Source organism: Xiphophorus maculatus, chromosome 19 (assembly GCF_002775205.1).
Source record: "Xiphophorus maculatus strain JP 163 A chromosome 19, X_maculatus-5.0-male, whole genome shotgun sequence".
Lineage (NCBI taxonomy): Eukaryota > Metazoa > Chordata > Actinopteri > Cyprinodontiformes > Poeciliidae > Xiphophorus > Xiphophorus maculatus.
The window spans coordinates 5,113,615-5,132,969 of NC_036461.1; the positions used below are offsets into that span (position 1 = coordinate 5,113,615).

At 39.0% G+C, this 19,355-nt stretch overlaps 1 protein-coding gene across 1 annotated transcript; it reads left to right on the forward strand.

The window, feature by feature from the left end:
* pkdcc (protein kinase domain containing, cytoplasmic) lies at positions 1 to 19,191 on the forward strand. Its single transcript, XM_023353322.1, is given in 8 exon segments — positions 1 to 189; positions 191 to 784; positions 7,249 to 7,389; positions 9,288 to 9,559; positions 10,983 to 11,062; positions 12,224 to 12,331; positions 16,894 to 17,070; positions 18,539 to 19,191. Coding segments are annotated over 8 exon segments (1,659 nt in total). The 5' UTR covers positions 1 to 9; the 3' UTR covers positions 18,646 to 19,191.
* Positions 19,192 to 19,355: the final 164 nt, after the last annotated feature.

The window sequence follows — 19,355 nt, forward strand, 5'->3', positions numbered from 1 at the left end:
CGAGCCAACATGAGGTCGAGTCTCCTGCAAAGCAGTCTGACCCGCGGGTGTAAAGTTACGAGCGCTCTCCGCGTAGGACACACCTCCAGTGGGAGTTTCCTGGGAGCCGAGCAGGAGCCTCCTGCTGCTGCAGAAAGCTCCCACTCGGAGAGGTCGCTCTGCAGGTCCGCAGTTCCTGCAGCTCCGGACGGGGAAGGCGCCCGGGATGGGCCACTCTTTACGCGCGGCTGCCCTCCTGGCCCTCGTGGTCCTGTCTGTCCTGGTGTCGCTCCTCATTACGAGCCTGAAGCAGTTTGGATCTGGATCAACGCGCTTTTTCAACGCCACCGATCCGGAGGAGCTGCGCAGCGGGCTGGATGTCCAACTCCGGGAGAGACGGAAAGAAATCCTCCCTCTGCTCCCACCTCATGATGATGATGATGATGAGAAAAACGGAGTTTTGGAAGACGTTCAGCGCTCCTCCGACTCAGTTTTGGATCTCAGTTTGTGGAATGAGGTCATGCTTGGCACCGGGAAGGCGCACCGGGATCAGATGGGCTGCGAGTCCTTAGTGGACGTGCGGGCGGTGGAGGTGCTTGGGTCGGGATACACCAAGGTGGTGGTGAAGGCGAATGTGGCCGGAGGTCAGGCCGTGGCGCTGAAGATGGTCAACGAGCAAGGCGTCGACATGAGAAAGTGCGTGAAGGAGTTTAAGGACGCACAGGGCTGCCGGGAGCTGGTCTCCTACAAGCTGCAGAAAGAAATGCTGCTGCTGCAGAGACTGCGCCATCCCAACGTCATCAAGGTGAAAAAGTTGATCCTAATCACCCAAAGTTGGGGAGTAACTAGTTACTTTTACTTGAGTTACTTTTATTATGAAGAATTGCTACTCTTACGCAGCAAAACCGCAAACTTTTACCAAGTATTTTTGGTCTGGTTTCTAGTGAAGATATCTTACTACACTTGAAATAAGAAAAAAGTTCTCACAAGTAACGTTTCAGCCAAAAAGTAGGAGCTTATTTTAAGTCAATACTTCTTTAATATTGATGAAAAAGTACTACTTGCACTGGCAGATTATTAGGCCCGAGCAGCAAAGCGCTGCGAAGGCCTATTGTATCTGTGCTGTTTATTATTATTATTCTTATTATTCTTCCACCCAAATGAATTGCCTTTTTGGGGGCTTTATCATATTCAAAAACTCACCAAACTTGGCGGTCGCATAAAACGAGTTTTAAATTTAAGTACTGTAAGGTCGTCGCAAAAATCGCAAAAAAAATTGCTCAACGGCAGCAACTAGCAATTTTCAAAAGACCCATTGCTATTCACTTACTTCATCGTAGAGACTTGAAATTCGGTACAGTTGTAGAGCTCACTAAGACGCTCAGAATTTACAAGTAATGTCATAGTGCAACTATCACAGGAAGTCGGCCATGTTGGATTGAAGGTCCATTTCGGACCCTGATTTGGCCGTTTACAGCCTTCGTATTTGATCGAACTCCTCCTAGGGATTTCGATTGATCGGCTTCAAACTCGGTCAGTCTGATCATAAGGCATGTCTGATTTAAAGTTATCAAATTGGTGAGTTTTGGAGCATGTTGAAGGGGGGTTACCAGGGGTCAAAGTTCACCTACACGCCATGAAACAAAAACCTCTTATATTTCCTATACAAAAACACATAGAGGGACCAAACTTTCAGTGATTGATCGGCATCGGGTGTCCTATAATACCCTGCAGTGAAATTTTTTTTTTACGTAGGCCACGCCCCCTGAGAGCAGGAAGTGTAATGTTTTACTGTGAACGGTCGCTATCTTAGCCCTTTGACCTAATCAACATGAAACTGTGTCCAGAGACAGAAGACATGTTGGTGTGTTGTGGATTCCAACCCCGACCGGCTGCGATGAAGCAGGTGGGCGTGGCGGCGTTGCGAACGCCATCGAATTTCGTTTGGCTCTGAATTCCACAGTTTCGGGGTGAGCTGCTCCAAACTCACTAGGATGGATCCTTATCCATCCCCGAACAGGAATCCATAGCGATATTTGGTGGGCGTGGCCTAATTTTTCTATAGCGACCCCTAGAGTATTTTAAATGAACAGCCCCAAGCCATGCTTAAACCTAGAATTACGAAACTTGGTACACATGTGTATCTTGTCGGGACGTACAAAAAAGTCTCTTAGAGCCATGCTCTAAACCCAACAGGAAGTCGGCCATTTTAGATTGAAGTTCATTTGACCTCCATTTTGACGTTTACAGCCTTTGCATTTGATCGAACTCCTCCTAGGGTTTTCGATTGATCGGCTTCAAACTCGGTCAGTCTGATCATAAGGCATGTCTGATTTAAAGTTATCAAATTGGTGACTGTATGAGCTTGCTGAAGGGGGGTTACCAGGGGTCAAAGTTCAGCTACTCGCCATGAAACACGAAACTCTTATATTTCCTATAAAAAAACACATAGAGGGACCAAACTTTCAGTGATTGATCGGCATCGGATGTCCTAAAATACCCTGTGGTGAAATGATGAGATCACTTAAGCCACGCCCCCTGAGAACAGGAAGTGTCATGTTTTACTGTGAACGGTCGCTATCTTAGCCCTTTGACCTAATCAACATGAAACTGTGTCCAGAGACAGAAGACATGTTGGTGTGTTGTGGATCCAAGCCCTGACCGGCTGCGATGAAGCAGCTGGGTGTGGCGGCGTGGCGAAGTGACCTGTAACGCCGATGCCATACGTTTGCTTCTAGATTCCACATGTTTCGACCGAGCTGCACCAAACTTGGCCTGACACATCCTGGTCTGATGCCTGACAATGCTATGTCATCATATTATGACGTCATCTAAGCCCCGCCCCCTCAGAATGAATTAGAGAGATCTTCTGTGTAATTACATAATAAACAGTCCATGTTCGTTGTTTGTAGGGCAATGCTGCCCTCTGCTGCCCACTGAAATAGTTTCATTATTTCAGTAATTCGACACCAGAGGGCAGCATTGCCCTACGGAATGACAGTTCAATGTTGTAATGGAGGAAAAAATTAAATAATTAGTAATTCTAACACAAAAACTCACAGAGGCACCAAACGTTCAGTGATTGATCATAATCGAGTGTCCAATAATATCCAATGGTCAAATGATGACATCACTTAGGCCCCGCCCCCTCGGAACAGGAAGTGCTATTTTTTTACTTGGAAAGCTCTGTTTATGGCTCTCTTGACCTAATCAAGATGATTCGGATGATAAACTCTGTCAATGCTCGCTGCTGGCTGAACCGTGTGGGCGTGGCCAAATGGCGAATATCAGTCCCTCGCCATATACATACGTTTGGCTCTTATTCAGGCATAGATCATCCGATTGGCGCCAAACTGGATATGTATGACCTTTGTTCACCTCTAAAGAGCCCGACGGGTTTGAAATGTAATTTGGCTCCACTGCGCCCCCTAAGTTAATACATGGGCTGTATCTCCTCGACGCATCGACCGATCTGCACCAGATTTTTTGACAGTCGTCGGGGAGCGCTGCCGAACGCATTCACGCGTGTCGCCTGGTGGATGGGTGTGGAAAATGCGCGACAGCTTCTGCGGTGGCTAGCGGGCGGCGGTGCTGGAAACTGCGGCGGAGCTTCTGCGGTGGGGAGTTGGCTGCGGCTCTGGAAATCGTGCGAGAGCTTCTGCGGTGGCTGGAACCCCCGCGGTGGCCAATAGGCCGGAGCGGCGCTTGCTGCGAGGGCCGCCCGAGGCTGCTTGCAGCTTTAATTTCACTTATAACTTGACATTTTTCCCTTGCTTTACGTAAAATAATAATAATGGAACCAGAACTTTTTTTTATTGATATCAAGAAATAATTGACTTCAAACAAGCTCTATTATCTTACTGAAAAGTTATGTATAAGTTAGTTTTGTCTTATTTCAAGTGTACTAACATATTTACACTGTACTCAGTGTACTCCAGAAAGAGTACACTGCAAAAACACAAAATCGTACTAAGTGGTTTTGGTTTTCTTCCTAGCTCAAATATCTTAGTACGCCTTAAATAAAACTAAACTAACTTACAAATATTTTTTTTAGCAAGAAGTATGATCTTGTTTTAAGTGAATAATTCCTCTATTGCTTTTGAAAAAGCAATATTGAGGCATTTATAACGTGTGAAAAATGTCTTGTTATAAGTGATTCCAGTGGAACTAGAACTTTTTCATCAATATTGAGGAATTATTGACTTAAACTCATACTTCTTGCTGAAAAATAATTTGTAAGTTTGGTCTTATTTCTATTGTTATAGGATATTTGCAATAGAAAGCAGTTAAAATATAAATTTGTGTTTTTGAGAAAAGTTACTTAAGTTACTCAGCGTACTTATGTAAAGTTTATGAATACTCAGACAAGCTTTTTTAAGGAAACTGGTTTGGGGGAACATTGAATTATTTTCATGTAGCTTTATATTTCGATCTGTCTGATTAAGTGCTGTTAAAATATTAAATTATTGATAAGTTACTCAGTACTTGAGTAGACTTTTAACCAAATACTTTTTTACTCTTCAGTAATTTCTTGGATGGCTACTTTTTACATTTTACTTTAGTAAAAATTTGTTGAAGGATTGCCACTCTAGCTTGAGTACAAGTTTTGGGTACTTTATCCTCCCCTGTAGTCACCATGTTTTACTGCATATTCACAGAAAATCTAGTAAAGTACGAGTAGAAAAGTATTTGGTTAAAGTCTACTCGAGTATGGAGCAACAGATCAAGACATTAATGGACTAAAAAATTAAGTTATGTGCAAATTTTGGTATTTTAAGGACCAAAATTAAACAATTTTCTATAAATAACAAAATCAGGTAAAAGAAAAAAATTCCCAAATCAGTTTCTTTCAATATTTAACTTATGAAACTTTAACAAAAACTACAGGTGTGTGTCTATATCTGGTGAGTTTTTGGTTAAAACATGTTAGAGAATCCAGAAATTTTACTTAAAAGTAACAATATTTCATAATAAAATTACCCAAGTAAAAGTACATAGTACAGTGTAGTAAAAATACTCATAATTTTGCCAAAAAGTTACTCAAGTAAATGCAACACGTTACTACCCATCTCTGAGTAAATACAATAAAAAGAACCATCATGTTAATGCATTTAAAAGCTAAAAATGCTCTTCTAATCCAGCATGTGACGGTGAAATCGCATTAAATGCAGAAATATGGTCATTCAGTTAAAATGATTTGATTGAGCCGTCACGGAGACAATCGCTTGGGTTTGCTTCTAAATTGAGCCATAATGGTCTGAGTGAGTCAGATGGACCAGGACAGAGGAGCATTGTGCGCTCCTGCCAGAACTGGACGCAGAGGTCAGAGGAAGGTCAGCAAATTTAATTTAATTAGACGGGAAGGCCCTGCAGAGCCAGGCAGACTTTCCATCCAGCACTGAGACAAAGGAAAATCTGAGCAGTAGGACAGGAACCATGGAAAGTCAGGATTAGATCCAGAGATATTCCCTTTCCAGCTTCTCAACGCCACACACCATCATTTAATACGTAGAGCTGGTAGTAACTAGTTACATTTACTCAGTTACATGTCCAAAGAGACCAAATTCCGATTTTCTTGACTTAATACGACCTCTATCTGACATTTTCCTGACAGTCTGAACAAATCAGATCGGATTTTTTCCAATGGGACTCGGGTCGCTTGGATTTCCGATCGTTTCTGACCTGAACCCGTAACGGTCAGGTCCTGAACGTCATTGATGCTCGACAAACGTCACTTTTCTGCGTCCTGATACGGTCAAGCGGGAATAAAAACAACAACCATGGCGGACGGTAATGAGGATTAAGTTGTTAATATGCTGGCTCCGGTCGGACATCAACTTCAAAATCGTAAGATATGCTACACCGTTAGCATCCATGTTTACTTCCGCAGACACGGAGCGCTTCTTCTTCTTTTTAATGGCGGTTGGGAACACGCTCTAACATTGAGCGCCCTCTACTGCGCATGCGGGACACTTTCTGGCCGGTTTGCAGTTCACAGATAAGTCACATATATTAGGAAGTGTGAACGACCACGCCAACAAGAATCCGATTTGACAAAAAAATCGGAATTCGGTCACTTCAGGCTGCAGTGTGAACATAGCTTAACTTGAGTAACTTTTTGGAAAAAAATAGCCTTTAGGAGTATTTTTACTACGCTGTACTTTTTACTTTTACTTGAGTAATTTAACTGTGACCTATTGGTACTTTTACCTGAGTAAAATTTCTGTGTCAAACTGAAGGCTCGGGGGCCAAATCCGGCCCACCATAACATTGTATGTGGCTCACAGGGAAGCATAAATAGAAGCCTGAAGATAACCGTTGCATGCGCTTAAATTGTATTTTAACAATGAAGTCAAAGCAGTTTTCATATGTATATTGCCAAATTACATCACTGTGAAATGAAGTTCATCATTATTTAACTTAAAGAAGCATTTAGATGCAGAGACAGCTTTGTTTTTATATTTTAAGAGTTTGTTAATGGGCTTTATTAATGCATTCTGCCACAACCGATTATGAGGATATTCATAATCTTGATGAGGCCCAAAATAAAAATGAGTTTGACACTGTGAGTAATTTCACTGAATGAAAAACAATTAAAAAAAATTCACCAGACACAAGTTTCATGAGCTTTATACTGAAAAAGTGTCATTTGGAAAAAAATTGGAAATATTTTGGTAATTATGTTATTTACATGAATTAGTTTCATATTTTTGGTCCTTAAAACACCAAAAGTTCCACATAACTTTATATTTTGGTCCATCTGATTATGTAATTTTTAAATATTAAATGATTGATGTTTTGATCAGTCACTTACCAAATACGTCGTTACTTTTGAAGTATTTCTTCTGTTATTTGAGGATTTTTTACCCACTGAATGATAAACAAACATGTTTTAATAAAAAAAGAAATTCACCAATAACAGACACACAAAGTTTCTGTTAAAGTTTTATATTGAAAAAAACTGCTTTGTTTGGAAAAATTGTCTTTTGCCTGATTGTTAATTTTTTTTGTTGCTTTTATAAATTATTGTCATTTTTGTCCTTGTATTGCCAAAATTTCCACTAAACTTTAGTCCATCTGATGATGTAATTTTTAAATATTAAATGATGTTTTAATCAATTACTCAGTACTTGAATGGACTTTTTACCAAATACGTTTCTACTTTTACCTGAGTAATAACATCATTAAGCAGTTCTACTCTACTTGAGTGCAGTTTTTGGGTTTTCTACTACCTGTGTATTTACTGCGCTGTTATTTCTTCCTCTGCAGCTGAAGGGCCACTGTTCAGGAGTCCATGGAGGAGGAGGAGGAGGAGGAGTGGAAAGAGGAAGAGTGGCTGTCATTCTGGAGCAGGGGACTCCTCTCCAGATGATCCAGCTGCTCCAGACTCCCTGGGAGGACAGATTCAGGGTAAAGAGCAGCTTCTTCTCTTTTCTTTAGCTGTTCATTCAGGTCCGATTTCTGTAATTAACAATTGTTTTATTAATCAGTTATTAATCGGATTTTAAAAATTGCCACATTCTAGAGATTTTTTATTTAACCGCATAAGTTATAATATATGCTTCACCTTTAAATTTAAAATGTATTCATTTTTGTCAGTTTTGAAAAATTACTGCTCAGACTGTGCTGTTTTTTTTTTTCAGCTAATGGCCTTTTTTTGTGTCTGTAAATTCTATTTAACGATGAACGATTATTTAACCTCTCGATTAATCACAATTAAACCGATTAATCGTTTCAGCTGTAGACTTCTTCCTCTCTATGAAATATAATGTGAATAAGTTGAGGTGTGGGATTGTTTGACAGACGGAATCGGTGGGTGGTGGACTGAAAATACGAGCGATTATCTCAGCTGTGGCTCTTTTTCTGCTGCATCGCCTGAATTTTGGGTCATGATACCCCTGGCAGGCCGGCCGGGCCCCTGCAGGGTGCATCGCTCTCAGGGTGTTCGGTTTCACCCTGCACCCTTTCTCTGCTCTGCCCTGATTCCATCGCGTGGCGTTCAAGAAACTCCCGACGTTACGCAACCCTGAAGCCATGTTCGTAGTTGTTGAATTTGTTTAAATTTTATCCTTGTATAAAGGATTCTCTCATTTCTGGAATTTGTCAGGCTTTTGTTTAAATACCAATATTTTGGGAGAAAATAAACAAAATGAAAACAAATCAGCTGCTCTGAGAACGGGTGATTATATTATAATGAATCGGCCACAGGATGATTGTTTTTTCATAAGAATAAAAACAATCATCCTAATTATAAAAAAAATATTTTTTTTTTATTAAAATGTTTACATTTATATATTTAGATGGTTTTTTTTACTTAGATAATTAGTTGTAGGAAAACAACATGCTTATTGTATTCAGAACTGTTTTCAAATTAAAACATAATCACAAAGAAAAGTATTTTTATTCTAAATACAAAATCTACATTTAGATATTGTGCAGTTTTGGCTCTGAATATGTGTTTTTTAAGCAAACAGTCTTTTTTGATTCTGTATTTTCATCAATATTAAGGAACAATTTACTTAAAACAACCACCTATTTTGCTGGAAAGTTAATTTTAAGTTAGTTTAGTCTTACTTCAAGTGCATTAAAATATTAGAGCTAGAAACTAAGCAAAAATACTTGGTAAGATTTTGTTTTTGCAGTGTAAGAGTAGCAATAGTTCATAATAAAATTACTCAAGTAAATGTAACTAGTTACTACAAAACTCTGTTATGATAACAAATTTTTCTGGACCATAAATTGTCCCAGAACTTATCGTCGCAATAAACGATAGAATTGTTGTTTTGAGACCATTTTCACATAATCTAATGGAAATAATGTAGAAATACATTCTTAAAAGATCAATAAACATTTAACACTGGAACTGTAAGATATTTTAAATATCCAAAATAAATAAACGAAACAACAGAAACAACAAATAAAATAAATTATGAAGTCTCAAAAAAAGGTCTAGTTGAGACCAAAACACCAAACTGAAGACTTTTATCATCCAGTTTTTATTTGTTAAAAAGAGAGAAAAGAGAAAAACAATAAATCATTCAAATTAAAATTGATTGAGTTTGTTTTAAGTTATCATGTGATTAATAGATTTACTGCTTATTATGACAGGTCTTCCCAACTCAGCTTTCACGGAGAGTTAGGTTAGTTTGGAGAAAGAAAAAAACCCATAAATGTGTAGAGAGGAAAATGATTCTCACAGCTCCATACATGAGTTTTCCTGTAATGTGGTTTTCATGTTGTTATCCAGTAGCTGTAGGGTAATTATTCAACGCCTGAACTGATCAGGTTTTGGCATGTCTGGATCTCAGGTGTGTCTGGATCTGGTCCGGCTGCTGCACTTCCTGTCCCGCTCTCCTCTGGGCTCCGTGGGGCTGCTGGACTTCCAGCCGCGGCAGTTCATCACCGTCTCCGGCCAGCTGAAGCTCACCGACCTGGACGACGTCAGCGCCGGGGAGATCGCCTGCTGGACGGACGCCGACTGCACGCTCAAGTTCCCGCACAGGAACTTCACCGTGCCCTGCTCGACGCGGGGCGTGTGCGACGGCCTGAACGAGAAGAGGAACATTTACAACGCCTACAGGTACGAAGAAAAGAAGAAGAAGAAGAAGTAGTGACAGCTTTACAGCGTGATGGATGTGCTTTGGATGGGTGGGACTAAAACACTGGTTACACTGACAACTAAAATAATGACAGAAAAGATAAAGACATACATCTGGAAATATGGCTGGAGAAAAAAAAACACGTTTTCCCTTTAAACTGGTTTGTGACGCACTGCAAAAACACTAAATCTTACCAACTGTCTTTAGTCTAATTTTTAGTGCAAATATCTTAGTACACTTAAACTTAAAAGTAACTTTTCAGAAATATATACAAGCTTTTTTTTAAGTAAATTATTCTTGAATAGTGATTAAAAAAGATCTGCAGAGCAAAAACATAAAATTTTATTTAGTATTTTTAGTCTAGTTTTTAGTGTAAATATCTTAGTACACTTGAAATAAGAAAAGTAACTTACAAGTAACTTTTCTGCAAGATATAAGAGATTGTTTTAAGTTAATAATTTCATCGTATTACTGAAAAAATACTAGTTAGGTTTCACTGATAACATGGGGAAAATGTGTTGTTACATGTTAAATGATCTGCCAGTGAAGCTAGTACTTTTTAAAGACATTATTTACATAAATTAAGCTCCTACATCCTGCTGAAAAGTTAATTATAGGTTAGTTTTGTATTATTTCAAGTTTAATGAGATATTTGCACCAGAAACTAGACCAAAATTCTTGGTAAGATTTTGTGTTTTTGCAGTGTAGAACATTTTTTTAATCTATATTCAAAAATTTTGTGTTTCTATTTTTCTGCTGTGTACAGAAAAAACGGAGATGTTAAGTAAAATTTCAGTTTTTACAAGTTTTATAAATGGCAAGAGCTGCAATTTGTCAGAATAGCAATAAACTGGTGGATAAATGTTTATGCTACACTGTGAAAACACAAAACCTTGCCAAGTTTTTTTGTCTGGTTTCTTGTCCAAATACACTGCTCAAAAAAATAAAGGGAACACTTAAACAGGTGTTTCACACTTAAAGTGTTCCCTTTTAATTTTTTGAGCAGTATATTTTAGATCACATGAAATAAGACAAAACTAACTTACAAGTAACTTTTCAGCAATAAATAGGAGACTGTTTTTGTTCATTATATAAAGTTCCACTGGTACATTATTTCACTTATAATATATAAAAAAAATGTTTTGTTGTAAGTAAAAAAATACCAACATAAAACAAATGCCACAGGAACTAGTACTTTCTTTAAAAAATCTCAAACACAAATTTTTGACTTAAAACTAGCTTTGTCAGGCTGAAAAGTTACTTTTAAGTTAGTTTTGTCTTATTTCAAGTGTACTGAGAAACTAGACAAAAATACTTCAAATTTTGTGTTTTTGCAGTGCAGCTTTCTGCTTTATGAAAAGTTGTGTTCAGGGTGTTTTTCTGTCTCGTTTTGCTCCGCTGCAGGTTTTTTTTCACCTACCTGCTGCCTCACCAGGCCCCTCCCGGCCTCACACACCTGGTCGACCACATCATGAACACCACAGGTGAGGACGGCACAAACCGACATGATTAACTATCAGAGATCAGAGAGCGAATCTTTCCATCACCACCGTCGTGTGACGACATGCCCCTCAGGCAGGGCGGCGAAACCTTTTGTAACATCCTCAAACAAAGGAGAACTTTAAAAAAAAATCACAAAGTTTCATTTAAAAAATAGTTTACATGCTCAACAATAAACTTGTAAAGTATTTTTTGTCAAGTTTATAGTGCAAATATCTTATCTTACACTTGAAATAAGACAAAACTTGTAAGTTAGATTTTTCTTATTTCAAGTGGACTAAAATAAAGTCGGAACATTTTGAGAATAAAGTTGCAATATTACCAGAATAAAGTTGTCGTTATACCAGAATAAAGATGTAATATTACCAGAATAAAGTTGCAATATTACCAGAATAAAGTTGCAATATTACCAGAATAAAGTTGTAAATATTTTGAGAATAAAGTTGCAATAATACCAGAATAAAGTTGCAATATTACCAGAATAAAGTTGTAAATATTTTGAGAATAAAGTTGCAATAATACCAGAATAAAGATGTAATATTACCAGAATAAAGATGTAATATTACCAGAATAAAGTTGTAATATTACCAGAATAAAGATGTAATATTACCAGAATAAAGATGTAATATTACCAGAATAAAGATGTAATATTACCAGAATAAAGATGTAATATTACCAGAATAAAGATGTAATATTACCAGAATAAAGTTGCAATAATACCAGAATAAAGTTGCAATAATACCAGAATAAAGTTGCAATAATACCAGAATAAAGTTGTAAATATTTTGAGAATAAAGTTGTACATATAACTTTATTCTCAGAATTAAATTTTTTTATTTTTTTAGCGTATTATCTGACATTTGTGTGACAAAAAGTCTCCACCTACATCAACCACTTGCGCTGGTGGGACTAATTCGCATCATTCAATATCCACACAAATTCTATCTAGGGTCCACAAATGGCCCTCGACCCACACTTTGAACACCCTTACTTTAAGTTTTTTTTAACTTAATGAGCTCAACAAGCGCGATACCCCTCTGAAACAAATGTCATGTTAAAATCGTGAACCTGTGAAGCTAAATCATATCAGTGCTGATGAGAACTGTGACGATGCAGATCAGACTGGATTCATTTTGTTTTTCCAGGGGAGCTGAAAGCCGACATCAATCAGACTCTGGAGGCCTTTGAACAAATCCTCCTCCTGTACAAATCGGGCCTCCACCTGGACAACCTGCACCCTTCAGCCCTGAGAGGTAAGAGCTGTGGGAATGAAGCCGGCTCTTCACGCACACAATCTGCACTTCTGTTTTCATTTTATAAGCTGGAGAAAAATGAAAGCTGCTCGTTTCTCCCGCTCTGGCTTTTTCTAACAGTTTTATTAGGCAGCTGGAGCGAGAAGACGAGAAAAACAAAGTGGAATTGATCCTGAACTCTGCATTCACCCCCACAACCACAAACTTTATATCGATAGGATTTTAAATGCTAGATTAACTCAATATAGTACCTAGTGGTGAAGAGGGAGGGAAATTATAGCTTTCTTTACAAATAAAATCTGTGCTGTGTATTTGGCAGCTTTGCACAACAAGACACTAATTTTGCAACATTTTGGATCGAGAGTCTTCAGCTGCATTTTCAAACTAGACCAAATGGGAGAAGCGAAATTAAATTTGCTTAATGGAAACATGTCAATTTCTGAAAACAAAATCTGATTTTCCTTTTGAATTGAAATGGAAACACGTTTTTTTCCATCACAAGAGTCACATGATCAACAACCGGGTGTTACTACTGGCAGAAACGACAAAGAAGATGACAGGAAGTGGTAGGACATGTGTCAAACTAGGGCTGGGCGATATATCGAGTATACTCGATGTATCGCGATATTTTCAATTTACGATAGTTAAAGTGGCTATATTGCAACTATCGTATAAATTGCCGTTCAAATAATAAACTTTCGCTGTCAAATCCACTGTGAGTTTGGTTTATCCGACACCCTATGAATGCATCACTAGTCTCTCCCCCCTCCCAACCTGAAAATTTTCTACCAATCACGCTGTACGTAGAAAAGAACGACGCAAAGTGGTTTCCCGACGTGTCAACATGTGACGCTGAGGGAATGTTTTAAGCTATCTTATTATACTTGAAATAAGAGAAAAGTAACTTATAAGTAACTTTTCAACACACACACACACACACACACATATATATATATATATATATATATATATAGGAAGTAAATAATTTCTTAGTATTGATTAGAAAGTACTATTCCCACAGTTTATTTCACTTATGTTGTGGTAAAAATGTCTTATTGATAAGTTAAATAATCAGCCAATGGAACTAGTACTTTATTATTATCAATGCTATTGGCTCTAAACAAACTCCTACATCTTCTGAAAAGTTTCTTGTAAGATTATTTTGTTTTATATCAAGTGTACTAAGATATTTGCACTAGAAACCAGACTGAAAAATACTTGGTGAGATTTTGTGTTTTTGCAGTTCAGGCCTTTTTTAAATCTATATTCAAGAATTATTTACTTTAAAAAGCCCCTATATGTTGCTGAAAGGTTTGTTTTAAGTTGGTTTTGCCTTGTTTTTGCAGTGTAGGTCTGAACTTTGACCTTTTGATCCAAACAATTTGCCTTTTTTGGTTCATTGTCCTGCTGAAAACGAGCCTCCATTCTTGTCTTCTGACATATTTTCCTCCTAAATTTCGCTAAATTCATCTTCAGTTCAACTCTAACCAGCCCAATACAAAGACATGTTGCAAAATATTTTTTATTAGTGCCGTTTGTTAGTCTGTCACATGAAATCCTAGTAAAAAGGAGAGTGAATACTTTTGCAGAAACGTCTAATTTCTTCCATAAAAACAATCCTACACAACGCAAACTTCTTCCATATAAGCTCAGAGAAGCCCTTCACTTTCCCTCTCCCCTCCCCGTCTCTCCTCTCGGCCGTATGAAATATTAATAACAGAATGACTGGCTGCGTTCCTGTGGGGAGATTTTTTCCGTCCCCCAGATGCTGGGCTGTTTATATAGCAGCGCTTTGTGAATTTAATCACAGGTCCAGGGTAAAAGAGAGGCCTGGTTACAGAGAGAGGTTGCCAGCAAAGGGAGGGAACGTTTCGGCTTAGCGAGGAGGTGCCAGGAGTCGACTGCTGCCGCCGCCGAGCGAGCGAGCGAGCGATAAGGCTCGAAAAATGTCTCTGTTTGTTATAAACGCATTCTGCAGATTCTGCTGCAACCTTCCCTGGTTTTATTATAACCTGTTAGTGGAGGTCACAGACGCAGCGTTTGATTCAAAGTTCAGACTGGATTAGCATGACTGCAACATTTTACCAAGTATTTTGGGGGTAAATATCTTACTTCACCTAAAATAAGACAAAACTAACATAAAAGTGAATTTTTAGTAAGATTTAAGAACTTGTTTTAAGTCAGTAATATTCATAACAAAGCACTAATTCAACTGGCAGATTATTTCATTTATAACATGGGGAAAATATCTTGTTATAAGTGAAATAAATCTGCTAGAGGAATTAAAACTTTACTGGAGTTTCACTATATTTTACTTGGAGTTGAACAGAAACCTAAGTCACATTTACTAAAGTAACTCTGGGGGGGGGAAAACGAGACTTGTACTATCATGTTTACTTGAGTAATTTGATTATGAAGCATCGCTTCTTGTATTTGAGTAAAATTTCTGGATATTCTGCTGACTGTGAGTAACTTCAAAACTGCAAAAACACAAAATCCTACCAAGTAATTTTGGTCTGTTTTCCACTGCAAACATCTTAGCTCACTTGAAAAAAGACAAAACTTAACTTACAAATAACTTTTCAGCAACATCTGAGTGTAAGTGAGTAATTCCTTAGTACCTTTAAAAGTAAGTACTACTTCCACTGATAAATTATTTTATTTAAACAAGGGAAAAATGTTTAAGTGAAATAATCTGCTAGTAGATCTAGAACTTTTTCATCATTACTAAGGTATTATACCTCCCATGTCTTGATAAAAAGCTACTAATGAGTTAGTTTTGTCTTATTTCAAGTGAAATAAACATTTGCACTAGAAACTAGACCAAAATTACTTGGTAAGATTTTGTTTTTGCTGTGAGAAATAAGCCTAACTTTCCAACACTGACATGTTTTTCTAGTTTTTTTTCTATTCGATTAATCAAACGCATGAGAAAACCTAAAGTAGCTCAGCCTCATTTCTGGTTAGAATAAGCGGCCGACGTGTGAGTTATGGTTAGGTTAAGCTCCGGCTTAGTCTTGAATTTGTTTTGGTTATGCTTTGTGTCAGTGGAATGTCCCTGGAAGGGAAAAAAATCCACAAGCTCGAATGTGTGAGAGGGAAAAAAGATACTCATCAGACCTCCAGTCCTAATTTAAAATTGCTGACAGATGGAGAGTCTTCAGTAATTTCTGCAGAGATCATCTGAGCTGCGATGGAGGAGAAAAGAGTTGCAATTTTTGTAAGTGGAAGAGGAGAAAGTGGCATTTATTCAGGATTAAAGCCACAATTTGGAATACAAAGGATTTAATTTCTGAATCTAGATATGAATGTTCCTGATTTTTCTTCTTCTTTTGAAGTTTTTTACTCCTAACACACACACACACACACACACACACACACACACGTCGCCTCCTGCCACTTACAAAAGGTTACCAGCTTGCGCCTCCTCCACACCGACTCACAGGCGAGGCTTTTGTCCACTTCTGGGCCGGGTGTGCGTGCAGACGTATGTGTGCATGCTTTTCTCTCATGGCTCCGGCTAATGTGTAGCAGATGATTTAAGGCCAGATCCACAAGACGTCTGACTGAAAGAGTTATGATGATGAATGTAACACAAATGTAGAGAAGGAGGAGGGAGTAGAAACGGAGCGGGTCGGTCCGGAGGGGGAAGTTCTGCTTTTAATGCACAGCAGCAGTTTGTTGGAGAGACTTAAGGCTGCGTTCAACTGCAGCCCGCAGTGACACAATTACTCCTTTTTTTTGCCTTAATGCGACCTGTATTTGATCTTTATATGACAGTCTGAACAACACAGATCTGATTTATTTTTTCGAATGCGACCCAGGCCACTTGGATTTCCGACCGTTTCCAATGTGATTTGCATTCTTCCCAGTTCAGCTTGATAACAGAGGTGTCATAAAGGCACATAAAGACTCCAGTTACATTTACAATAAAGTATATAGTAGTGAGTAAAGGGACCAGAGCTAGTGGTAAATCTCAGCGCTCCATGGTAAAGTCTGTCCTGATTATAAAGACTGTATAGTCAGTTACTAGCAAAAAGGTTTTCCCGCTAATATTTGCTGTAAAATGAAACAAAAGCAGCATTTGTTTCTATAAGATAACACCAGCAAAAGTTTCATGGTTTATTGTGATGCTAAATGTGCTCAACTAAAAAACTCTAAATGTGTAAAATTTAATTCCAACTCCATCTGTTGACCGTCTCTTGGCGAGATTTTTTAAAGTCAAGACTGATACTGTTTTTGGTAAAGCCTGAAAGGCAACAGTAGGAGAAAATAATGTCATCTGCATAAATAATACATTTTCACTCTGAATACTTTGTCCAAGATTATGTATGTAAATGGTGAATAATGATGGGCTTAGCACACGACCTAGTGGTACACCATTGTGTCACACTGATTGAACAGATATTTTCTTAAACCACATAACTGCTTGCTTTTTATTTAGTTTTTTTGTTAAATTTCAGATCTGAATTTTGCTTTTCTTATTTTTTAAGTGGCATTAGTTGTCAGATTTTCCTCATAGAGTTGCTGTACTGAAGAACCGTGTCTCGTTCTGTGGTTAGATTACACTGTGATGCGAGACATGAGCCCCTCTGGGAACGGGGAGTACCGCTGCTGGCCGTCCTACAGCCAGCAGGGCTGCGTTTTGTCCGTCCACAGCGCCAGGGAGGCTGCGTACATCTGCAACTCCCACTCTCAGTGCAACAGCTTCACTCTGACCGGACAGAAGACGTGGACGGGTGAGAAACTGCTCTGATCTGAAGCACAATGTCCAACAAGATGCTTGGTTTCTAAAAGCGACCTATTATAATTCTCTTAGAACAAGTTAGGTTAGATCTATGAGCAACACAAAACATGTTCATTGCATTTTCTGCACAAAATGAGATTTTAGTCAGAATGAACTGTTATAGGGTGTCTTGTCCCTTTAAATCCAAATAATCTGCTGCTGGCCCCACAACTCAACGTTTACACTCACACGTGAAATTGGCTGCAAACAGATGTGCAACTAAACAACCGTATATCTTTGAAAGCATTAGTAGACTCTAATAGGCCCCTTCAAACATAAAACTCTGTCTAAGCCCTCAAGGCTCTTAAGAAAATCTCATTAGATTCGAATCTGAGAGCAAAACACTCACCTTTTCCAGCAGCCATTCTGCAGTGGTAGAACTAGCTGACCAAACGTGCTGGAGTTCCATTGGGGTTGCTAGGTAGTGGGCTGGGCTTCGCTAGGGTTGCTAGGTGATGGGTTGGGCTTTGCTGGGGTTGCTAGGTGATGGGTTGGGCTTTGCTGGGGTTGCTAAGTGATGGGTTGGGCTTTGCTGGGGTTGCTAAGCAACAATGCAGTGCCAACTGATTTGTGATGTCGCATTCGGAAGTTAAAAAACATTAACTTAACACGCAACTGGGTGTTTGTTTTAAGTGCTTGAGCTGTTCTCAAAAGCAGTGGACACTCAGATGGAAGTACAAATATGTGCACATTTTGCTTAATAGGCCCCTTTAAACATGCCACTCTGTCTAGCCCCTCAAGGCTCTTAAGAAAATCTCATTAAATTGGTATGTGAGCAGCAGTCCTGAACAATAATTGACAAAAACACTTGTCTTTTCCAGTATCCATTGTACAGCACATACAGCAGTAAAGCCAGCTGACCCATCGGTTATTACAAGCATTTTATAAAAAACTTGAGTCTTATTGTTCAAAATTATTTATGAAATCAAGTGAAATGTAATTTTATATAGTGCACCTTGTGGGTGAAACATGCTGGAATTCCGTTGGGGTTGCTAGGTAACGTGTTGGGCTTTACTGGGGTTGCTAGGTAACGGCTCAGTGCCTGCTGATTTGTGACGTTGCATTCGGAGGTTTTTCAGACACCAAATGACATTAACGTATTACCAAAACAGCTGGATGGTTCTTTTAAAGAGCTTGAGCTGTTTTTAGAAGCAGTAGAAACCCAAATGGAAGTAAAAACATGTGCAAAATGTGCAAATTTTGCTCAATAATTTTCTTTAAACATACCAACCCCTGAAGGCTCTTAAGAAATTCTCATTAGATTGGTATTTGAGCAGCAGTCCTGAACAATAAGCCTGAATAATCACAGCTGCTGCTCGGCTGCGACATCTAAGTAAACACTTCTTTTTAAACGCTAGTTGAGGACGTCATGTAGGGACACGTTACTCCAGCGATGCGTTTCACATGTATTTCTTTTGCAGGCCACCACCTCGCTTCGTTCAGGAGCAGCTTCGGCCACCTGGTGCCCGACTCCGCCTCGGAGGTCTACGTGAAGAAAAGCAAAGTTCCCCAGTCGCCGTCGTCTTGACCTGCTGCCGCAGCAATCAGCGCTAACGTGAAGTGAGAGCTGAAACACGGCTCGTTGATGGGAAGTGAAGCGAGAGCGCTGCGTTTATGCAGAGAACTGAAGTCTCTCTGTGAACATGCTGACCGCAGCTCGGCCCGGCTGCATGAGGAGCGGCCTGCGGAGGCCGTTTGAAGTCAGCAAGCGAATGTGTTGTATTTATAAGGCTTCTGCTCAGCGACTGTTTGATGTGCCTGCCAGCTCGCTGCCTCTGCCAGCTACTATTTAAAGGGATTTCCCTTTAGGTACAATTAAGGAGGGAGAGCCTTGTGCCCTCACTTATTTTGTTTTTTCCTTTATTTGCCATGTGTCTCGGCTTTCGCCAGAGTTTAAAAGCGGACCTCGGAGTTTGGCGTTTGACGAGAAACGAAAACAAGTTCAGAGAGAAGCGGACTTTGATGAAGGGCGCTGAGGTCGGGGTTGTGTTTTCATGGTTGTCTGGATTAAGCTGCAGCCATGTGAGCGTTTGAACATCAACACTGGGACACAGATAATTAAAACCATTCCACAGAAGCCTGCTCTCACATGCATTTTATACAAAACTTAGTCTTATTGTTCATAAGTATTTATACAATCAAGTGAAATGTAATTTTATATAGTGCACCTTGTGGGTGAAACTTTTATTTTCAATGAAAAAATTTTTTTTTTACCGTGCAACAAAAGCACAAAGTCTT